Raw genomic sequence first — 10023 nt, 5'->3', positions numbered from 1 at the left:
CTTTCTAAAATACAAAATTGCAACAAAACCCCTGAGAGTTTTCTTGCTCTCAGGCAGCCACAAGGGCTACAGAATGGCTAAAAAAAAAAAAAAAAAAGCTGTGCAAAGACCTTCCTGGCAGTATTTATGCATATTTATTTATTTAAGAGGGGAAGAAATTTTAAAGGAATTAAGAAGAAGGGATCAAGAAGCTGAGTCAATGCTGTCAATGCAGTAGTTTACTCTTTGCGATCATGATATGGGAAAGCACTATATTATTCCCTGCAGTGAAATTACTTTGTTCTGTTGGCTTCGATGCCAAGGAAACACATGTTCTCTGCTTGCAGAACCTGGCTGTGTTCTTGAATTTGGCATTATATTTACTCAGCATGTGACATCTTCAAAGTCTGGAACTAATAAACCCTAGGAAATTGGAATTGAAGGCATATAATCTGAATAAGTTAATAAATGCCAGAGCTTTTAAATTAACCCTTCCTGGCCATCATCAAGCTTCCCTTGTGCAACAGAGGAGCTGGAAAACACAGCAGAGTGTCCCCTGAACAGCAAGAGAACCTTCTAGTGTGCAACAGCCCTGAGGTGTATGGAGGTGAGGCTTCTGATAAAGACGTTGTTTGAGGAAACTAATATTCTTTGAAGGCAGTGGCTAAGTAACCCAGCACAGAAAAGTTTTGTCCACTACTACTGCATGAGCTATGTCACTGTATAAGATGTTATTCGCTCAGGTACTTTCAGGAGATGTAAGAGCCAGAGTTACGTCTGTAAAGGGCAGCTGTCACTCAGTTCATGTTGCACATGGAATCATAGAATGATTTGGGTTGGAAGGGACCTTAAAGATCATTCAGTTCCAACCCCCTGTCATGGGCAGGGACACATCCCACCAGACCAGGCTTCTCAAAGCCCCATCCAACCTGGCCTTGAACACCTCCAGGGATGGGGCAGCCACACCTTCCCTGGGCAACCTGTGCCAGTGCCTCACCACCCTCAAAGGAAAACATTCTAATATCTCATCTCAATCTCCCCTCTTTCAGCTTCAAACCATTACCCTTTATCCTATCCCTGCATTCCCTGACAAAGAGTCCTTCCCCAGCTTTCCTGTAGCCCCTTCAGGTACTGGAAGGTCGCTCTAAGTTCTCCTCGGAGCCTTCTCTTCTCCAGGCTGAACAACCCCAACACTCTCAGCCTGTCCTCACACAGGAGGTGCTCCAGCCCTCTGGTCATCTTTATTGGCCACCCTCCAGATTCGCTCTAAGACCTCCATGTCCTTCCTGTGCTGAGGACTCCAAACTGAACACAGTACTCCAGGTGAGGTCTCACATGTGCAGGTGGTGCCACTGGCAGACTTGCACTGACTGTTATGGTCTTGCTTGTGAAGGATTTTATAATTATTCCCACGTAATATTATTTTTGTGAAAGTGTTCAGAGTATAAACACTCACTCAAATGTTGTGTCTGCACTTGGACTGGAAGTGAGGTCAAATCTTTGTGGTAAGAGAATGATTTCCTCTGGAAAATGGTTTCGCACTGTGTGGAACATAGTGATTTTCAAAACACACTTCACATCACCTGCCTGGGAGGCTAGAAATGAACAAACGCAGCTTTGGAATGAAGCCAGTTATTGTTTAACACTAATGTAAATTGTAAGGTTATTTTGGGGTTTTTAATTTAAAAATATAGTTGAAAGGCAGGAATTACAGAATAGTTTTGGTTGGAAAAGACCTTTAAGATCATAGAGTCCAACCATTGATCCAGTCCTGCTAAGTCTACCATGTCCACAAATATGACATCTAATCATCTTTTAAATACCTCCAGGGATGGGGACCCAACCACCTCCCTGCACAGCGTGTGCCAGTGCCTGAGAACCCTTGCAGTGATGAAATTCCTCCTAATAGCCAACCTAAATCTCCCCTGGCACATCTTCAGGCTACTTCCCCTTGCCCTGTCCATAGCTACCAGGGAGAAGAGACTAGCTCAGTGTGAAGCAATGACCCAGACCTCAGGTGCACTGCATCTCATTCTGGCAGGCATTATCCTTTTATTACCTGCTACTGAGCCACAAACCAACAGTACCGAAGCGCTGCTAAGAGCCAAGTGAGAGGGAATTGCATTACTCTTCTCTTCCCCATGGCAACTTGTTTATCAGCCCTTCTTTCGGCTCATTTCAACCTAGCCATGCTATTTTAAGAAATAAGCAGTTCCTCGCAAATGGTTGAGATGGATGTCAGTGTTAATGGGAGCTGATTCTTCCTATTTAGAGTTGTGTTTCAAGACAAAGTGTAGTGAAATGGCAAATGACATCTTTTCTCTTTTTTTCTAATAAACCGGCAAACAAAAGAGAACATGGAAATGCTGAGGAGTGACTGTCGGAGAACAACTCAGAGGAAATTTTGCTAGACCCAGAAGAGACCAGAAAGCAGCAAACCACTGATACCAGACGATACAGGGCAAGAATGTGTAGGGTCATTTTACGGAGAGCAGAGTAGTTATATGGCCCTAAAACTTTTTGTAGTGATATTTATTAAGCTATGATGATGGAGATAGTAATAAAATTATGTGGTTCAGTGAGTCTGTTCTGGGACTGAGAGGAACCTGTTCTTGCTCCCAAATGGACATAGCAAGATGCCTTCTGAAGGCTTTTATTTTGCTTCCTTGAGTGTTGGCCCCAGCTAGAAGGGCCGGGCAGCCACTTGCATAGGTGAGAGGACTGACATCTCATGTGAACTCTCTGCAGCACCAGCCAATTCGAACAAACTCTGGGTATAGACTAGGAATCCCTAAAGGTGGTAGCAATGTGGTGGAGATCAAAGGAGTGGAGCACAGGGAAATGGAAAGAGGGCAGCTAAGGCAAAACAACATGGGATAGATTGAGTAGCAGAACAGCAGACAGTTTAGAGAAGGACTGTCAAAGCTTTAAGAAATATAGTCTGGAGTGAAGCTTTAGATAATTACTTTGAATGTAACAGTTTTATTTTCTCTGCTTGTCTAACATTTCTTCTGGCTGGACAACAAGGTGCAGCTTTTATTAAACCACAGAAGTGGCTCCAGCTTTTATCTTGCTAAAGGGAAGGAAGAGGTCAGCAGCTGAGTGCATTGCACCAGAAAAAAAGGAACAAGCACAGCGCAGCAGGCAAAGGATCTCTTTGTCAAGGTGGTTTTCAGGAAAAGCTTTTACCTGCCCCTTGGGGGAAAGGGGAGATGAGAAGTTTAAGGGGGAGAGTGGCCTGTGGGGGGACCTCAGCAGTGACTGGAGTCGCTCTGCACATTTGCCTTCAGTAAGTACACAGGAGGGGTATAAAGTCTCGCTTTCTACAGTCAGTTTTGAATGTGTATTCTAAGCCATAAAACATGCTATGACTTCCTTTCAGAGGCCTCCAACTTACACTGTTCAGGGATGGAAGGCAGCGCTCAAATTCAAAGCTGGAACCCATTTCTTGGGCAGCCTGATCTAGTGGGAGGTGTCCCTGCCCACAGCAGGGGACTTGGAACTGGATGATCTTTAAGGTCCCTTCCAACCCTAACTATTCTATGATTCTGTGATTTCCAGGTGTTCCTCACACGCCTGTTGCATCGATACAAGAAGCAGTTACTACTACAAAAGTGGAATCTTTTGATTTAAGCTAAAGTAAAGTTTCATCTAAACAATTATATTTTTTGAAAGTTAGAGAGAATGTCCCTCTCAGAGCATGGTTTCTTTCAGACCATGTTCATTTAGAGCTGATAACACCTTGTGTTCAGCCTGATCTGTGCTGAACAGACATGGCTGCTGTAATCACCTCTGTTTGGAGTTTTCTTCCTGTCTCAAATGCAAAGTCAGGCAGAGCTGGCTCCAAAGCTCCAAATTAGGAGGAGATTTGACTGTTGTGAAGCTCATAATCACATTAAAATCATACCTCAGAAAATAATATATATACACATAAGATTTCTGGGAGAATTTATCCATATGTGTGTGAGTGGGAATTCTGTCCCAGCTCTTGCCTCGCTGCACACGATTGATGGAGATCGCTCCCTTGTGTTGCCCAGGCCTGATGGAGGACACTGGATTTGTAAAACTGCAAAAGGAGTCTAAGAGAGGCTCCGAGGGGACATTATAGCAGCCTTCCAGCGTCTGAAGGGGCTACAGGAAAGCTGGGGAGGGGCTGTTTACAAAGGCTTGTGGTGATAGGACGAGGGGCAATGGGTATAAACTGGAGAGGGGCAGATTTACTCTAGACATAAGGAGGAATCTCTTCACGTGAGGGTGGTGAGGCCCTGGCACAGGTCACCCAGGGAAGGTGTGGCTGCCCCATCCCTGTTCAAGGCCAGGTTGGATGGGGCCTTGGGCAGCCTGGTCTGGTGGAATGTGTCCCTGCCCATGGCAGGGGGGTTGGAACTGCATGATCTTTAAGGTCCCTTCCACCCCAAACTATTCTATGAATCTATTTGAAGAGAGAGGCAAAGCATGTAGCAAGGAGCTGGGAATGAGGGAGGACACGCACCTGGGCAACGAAAGCCCAAGAAATGGTTTCCCAGTACCCTTTCGACCCAATCCATTCTATGAGTCTCGGTGCCACCCGCGGGCCCCACCACGTGCCGTGCTCCCGCCCCGCGCTCCCCACTGGCCGTTGGCGCGGGGGGCTGGCGGCGCCGCCCAATCAGGAGGCGGGGCGGGGCGGCAGCGCGCAATCAGGAGGCGGGGCGGGGCGGGGCGCGAGCGCTGGCGCGGGGGGGCGGGGAGGGGGCTCGCGCGCCTGGGTGCGCGGTGAGCCGGGCATGGCGGGGCGGCGGGGCCGGCGGGGCTGGGCGCTGCCCACGGCGCTGCTCTGCGCCTACGGGTTCTTGTGCAGCGTGCGGCCCTCCGAGCCTTTCCTCACCCCCTACCTGCTGGGGCCGTACAAAAACCTCTCCGAGACGCAGGTACCGGCACCAACCGGGGACGCTGGGGTTTGAGCGAGAGCAGAGCCGCCTCCGAGCAGCCGTGTCCTCTGGCAGACGCAGCGGCCCTCTGAGAGCGGGGCTGCTTTCTCTCACAGCGTGGGTTCTTTCAAACAGGTGTTCTTTTTCCAGACGCTGTTCGTTCTTTGGAGCTGATAACGCCGTGTGTTCGGTGTGATCTGTGCTGAGCGGCTGTGTCTGCTGCAATCCCCTCTGTTTTGCAGCCTTGCCCTGTCTCAAAGGCAAGGTCAGGCTGAGCTGGCTCCAAAGATCCGAATCACCAAGAGATTTGACTGTTGCGAAGTTTCATAACATAAAAATTAGACCTTGAAAAGTATTAGAATATGCCTAAGATTTCTGGGAAAAATTATCCATATCCTTGTAAGTGGGAAAACTGTTCTGTCCCAGCTCTTGTCTCACTGCACACGGTTGATGGAGATCACTCCCTCATGTTGTCCAGGCCTGATAAAGGACACTCGCTTTCTAGAACTCCAAAATGAGTCCTAGAGAGTTTATTTGACAGCATTATCAGTATACAGCCCTGGGTGCCTCGCACACTCCAGGTGTCTGTTTGTGTTTTCCTTGCTGTGCTGGGATCACCACTGTTTCCTCCCTCTGCCAGGTGTTCAACGAGATTTACCCGGTGTGGACTTACTCCTACCTGGTGCTGCTGTTCCCCGTGTTCCTGGCCACAGACTACCTGCGGTACAAGCCCGTGGTCCTGCTGCAGGGCCTGAGCCTCATCATCACCTGGTTCATGCTGCTGTATGCCCAGGGGCTGCGAGCCATCCAGTTTCTTGAGTTCTTCTATGGGATGGGGACTGCCACTGACATTGCCTATTACTCCTACATTTACAGCGTCGTCGATGTCAACCTGTACCAGAAGGTCACCAGCTACTGCCGCAGCGCCACCCTGGTGGGGTACACGGTGGGCTCGGTGTCCGGACAGGTCCTTGTGTCAGTGGCAGAGTGGTCCCTCTTCAGTTTGAACGTTATCTCCTTAACCAGCATATCCGTTGCCTTTGGCACTGCATGGTTCTTGCCAATGCCGCAAAAAAGCCTCTTCTTTCACCACGTCCCAAGTCAGCAGCTCGGTTGGGAAATGAAGGTCATGGATTGTAAAAATGGATCAGCTGTCCAAGATCATCCAAATGTGCAGAGGACACCTGGCTGGGAGGATGACACAAAAGTTCCCTTAAATGGGGAGGTTCGTTCTGCAGAGAAACGGGTGAGTTCTGCCGTGGGTTTACATAAGCAGAAGATGCAATACTGATGTGGTTGTCAGATGTGCATATGTGTTTGTTTGTATATGTGTGTTTGCATATATGTACACCGCAGCAGAGATGTAACGTCCAACAGCGAGAAGTATCTCTTTGCTTATCCCGATTCCTTATTTATGGCGCAGAAAAATTTATTCCCAGCTTCCTTTTGCTGACTAAGGCTGCTCCTTAGTTTCTCTGAAGTTCTGCATGTCTCACAAGGCTGTGATTGAAATTCTCCGGGAATCAAATTGCTGTTCAGCAGTACAAAGCAAGGGATGTCTCTGGGCCACTAAAAATTGTGTGTGTGTGTGTTCAAATTCTGTGTGTGCTTCTGGGTGCACACTGTGACTTGCAGAAAAGAGATAATTCTTCCTGCGCTCAGATTTTGAAAACACTTGTTGTGCAAGTTGTGCAGTAATAAGTTCTGTAGTAATTGAGTATTGTCTTATGATCTTGGAAGGAAACTGATTCAGGAAGGAAACTGTAGTAGTCTATGACAGCAATCACAGGCTGATGCTGATTAGTTATAGATGGAGAGAATAAAGATAAATTGCAGGAAACACCATTGCGTAAAACCAGCTTAATGCAGCCCTGGAGAGCACGAACGTAGCGGCCTGACTTGTGGCTTTTGCCGGCTGTGTAACCTCTAATGAAGTCATTTGTATGGAAACAAGCATGCAGGTGCCCTTGTCTGGTGGCAGGATATGTTTGGTCCCACAGGGTGACGAGCGGGCAGCCTCCAGTTTTGAGGCCCGATGCATGTGTGCAGTTGCATGCCATGTGGCTCCACCATGCTGCAGCTGGGCAGTGCACATGTACAGAGAGCCTGTCAAGGGAGGGGGATTCAGAGCCGTGCAGAGAGGTCAGCCTCAATCCTTGGTCATGTGGAAGGTTGTGCTCTTTCTGCGAACGAGTCAGAGGGTTGGTGCGGCTGTTGATTTAGTCAGCTAATGGGTATTTCACTCAGCAAGTAAGCCTGGGTTAGCTGGGTTGGGGAGGCAGCATCCGGGGCTGCTTTCACCTTCTTCTAGGTGAGAATTAAAGGTATTAATGTTCCAGGGGCCTAATCCTGCCCCAACCAGCTCAGTCTTGTGTGAACAAAAGTATCTTTAACCATATTATACTTGGATGCTGGAAGGTATTTGTCAAGACAAGTTCCGTGCCAAAACTGACTAAGGCATTAATATGACTTATGTGCCTCTTTATCTTACTCCCATCCTGTAAGAGCAAGGATGGTTCCAAACTAATGGTGAAAATTTTAAAAAAAGGAGCAAGTACGCTTGCGTAATTTCCCAGAGTTCAGCTCTGCCAGCTGCCAAAAGCTGAGAAGCACTGGCATGCAACGATAGTCCTTCCAACTATCATAACGGCAACTGTATTTCACAAACAAGTGAATGGCTGTAAGAATAATTGTACCGAAGAAGCATTGCCAGGTAGTGGGAGCGTGGATGGGCCTTCCTGGCTTGTCAGGCACATGCTTGAGCTGAATGTGCCAAATCAGTTTTTGCAGTGTACGTGAACACTCCCTTCCCTGTTTTTGCTGTGCCTAAACTTAAGCTGAGCATGGAACCTTCTGTGTGGGAATTACATTGTTGCAAGGTGACCTCTTCCCAAGTAGTTCTGTTGGACTTTGGAGGAACTTGGTCCACACATGGAACAAGCATTTTCCCCTTGGCAAAGCCCTAGCAGAACTATGTTGTTTAATGAAGATCCTTAGAAATCATTGGCAGTTCAAGGAGTGGAAAAAAGGGAGTTTGGTACTGAGCTAGGCTATAATCTTTGGGGGTTTTAGTAGAAACATCTTAGAATGAGTTTTATTCCTCATGGAGAATAGTCTTTCCTAGGCACACACTGCATGATTCCCCCAGGGAAGCAGCATACTGCCAAGAGTCCAAGTTTCTGCTGCTGACTGGAAGCTACTCTGAAGCTGGACTCGCTGTGGCACAGTGTGCAGTGTGACAGTGCTGTGTGTTTTTCTGCAGGGAATCCAAGTTCACAGGGGCCAGAGATTCTGTGTGGGCTTTGGGAGCTCTGTCCAGTCTCACATGAAGTAGCCACTGCGCTTACTTACACGAGAAGGGTGTCACCTGCCTGCAAGGACTCTGAATGCATGTGTATACAGCAAATGTTATCAGCAGCTCTGTCTAAGAAATAAAGATGTACTTGTTTCCTGTGCTGCTGTTGGCATAAAGTGATGAGCAACAGGGCTGTAACAGCCTGTATGTAAAAAGCAATTTTTGTTTGTCACTATCCCATGTTGCTAGAACTGATCTGTTTTAATTTTTTTTTTAAACTACTTCATGGGTTTGCCCCTTTTCATGCTCTTTCCAGAAAGATTTGGAGGGGAAAGCTTCATTTTTATCTTGTGCTATTTGTCGGAGCTCTTGTGTGCACTGCAGCTGCCATTTGTGATAAGCAGTGGCTGGTGGAAGTGTCTTCTGTTTCTCTTCAGATCCCCAGGCAGCATCTCTCACTGCCTTAGAACCTTGGCAAATATTAACTGGGGTAGGGAATAGTGTAATGAGAATGTTTGTAATCCCTGCATGCTAGTGCTAAAGAAAATTGATTTATCTGTGGGGAAATACACTCATCTGTTGGCTTTCATATTCTCTGCACTACCAGATTTGATTGGATGAGGACTTAAAAGTGTCAGTAATGCTTTTTGCCTTTATGATTTGAATGACTGATTTCTGATCGTGCCTTGAAGTGGATATCATGTCCTGTTTTCCTGTGTCTCTCTCTCTGGAGCACTTCAGTTGTTCGTGTAGTACTTCCAACATGTAGGAGTTACTGCTGTCTGCTTGAGAGAGATGGGGATGGAGAGGATGCCTGGGATTGAAGCCTTCCTCTGCGCCTGAGAGGACAGCCCTGGCTAGGGCAGAGACCAGCTGCTGGGACTGTGGCATGGGGAAGCTTTTTGTTTGTTACTTCGTGGACGTTTGTGTCCAAGTGTGGTGCTATCACTCAGCACTGATCAGACTGCTTGAAAGGAGCAATTTTGTCGAACAACGTCAAATATTTCTAAACAGAGACAAATATTTTTCTCCTCTTTCTTCTCCAGTCTACGCAGGAGCAGAAGGTAGACATCTTAAAGGTGCTCAAAGATCTTTGGCAGGACTTCCTGCAGTGCTACTCCTCCCGGACCATGATCTGCTGGTCGGTGTGGTGGGCACTGTCCACCTGTGGCTACTTCCAGGTCATCAACTACGTTCAGGGTCTGTGGGAGATGGTGCTGCCTTCTTACAGCTCAGAAATCTACAATGGCGCCGTGGAGGCAGCCTCAACACTATTAGGTAAGCTGCCGGCATTGCTCCCGCTCTGCTGTGTGAAATGCCTTATGTCCCTCAAGGCTGTCAGAGTATGGTTTGGAAGCATCTCACATTCCCCATGCGTGTAGGTGAGGCAACCCTGGCATGCGGGGTGAGCCTTCAAGTGACGTGTACAGGTACAGTACGCGGTGTTGAGTTTGTTGCTGTATGCAGCCCTGGTTCTTGTAAGCCAGCGCGTAGGTGTTTAAAGGAGCCTCCCAGGTCAGCCTTTTTTCTGGAATATTTGGCAGAAGGCTCCAGGCGTGTGGCTGGCTGTGTTCTTGGCTGTCCCTGTGGTAGTGGGGTTATGCTTTTTTTAACCACTCAAAGTCAAGCAATATGTCCTATGGGTTTATTGCTTTTGTTTCTTTGGAAGCGTAGGGAACATATGAAGGTTTCCTGTACACATGCAGCATGCAGTGAGCCATATTTAGTCATTTCAGCCCTATTAGGTGGAAAAGCTATTAAGATGAAAGAAGCTGCTTGACTTGAAAAGGCCAGGTAGGTCAGTCACTGAAAACGTTTGTTTATTAAGTTGTTTAATAA

At 47.5% G+C, this 10023-nt stretch overlaps 1 protein-coding gene across 6 annotated transcripts in view; it reads left to right on the top strand.

Annotated features, from left to right (window-relative positions):
- The first annotated feature begins 4706 nt into the window (after positions 1–4706).
- The window catches only part of SLC19A2 (solute carrier family 19 member 2), a 20544-nt gene continuing 15227 nt past the window's right edge, over positions 4707–10023 (top strand). For 5 of the 6 annotated variants that reach the window (XM_054067500.1, XM_054067509.1, XM_054067479.1 and 2 more), the window contains exons 1-3: positions 4708–4889; positions 5530–6135; positions 9231–9462. In XM_054067500.1, coding sequence (XP_053923475.1) covers positions 4746–4889; positions 5530–6135; positions 9231–9462 — 982 coding nt within the window. In that variant the 5' untranslated portion in view covers positions 4708–4745. Of the gene's footprint in view, positions 4890–5529; positions 6136–9230; positions 9463–10023 lie in introns of all 6 variants that reach the window. The other variant, XM_054067516.1, reaches the window with a different exon arrangement.

Source organism: Cuculus canorus, chromosome 1, assembly GCF_017976375.1.
Source record: "Cuculus canorus isolate bCucCan1 chromosome 1, bCucCan1.pri, whole genome shotgun sequence".
Lineage (NCBI taxonomy): Eukaryota > Metazoa > Chordata > Aves > Cuculiformes > Cuculidae > Cuculus > Cuculus canorus.
The sequence above is the reverse complement of the archived record's forward strand: the minus strand, read 5'-3'. Positions and strand labels throughout refer to the sequence as shown.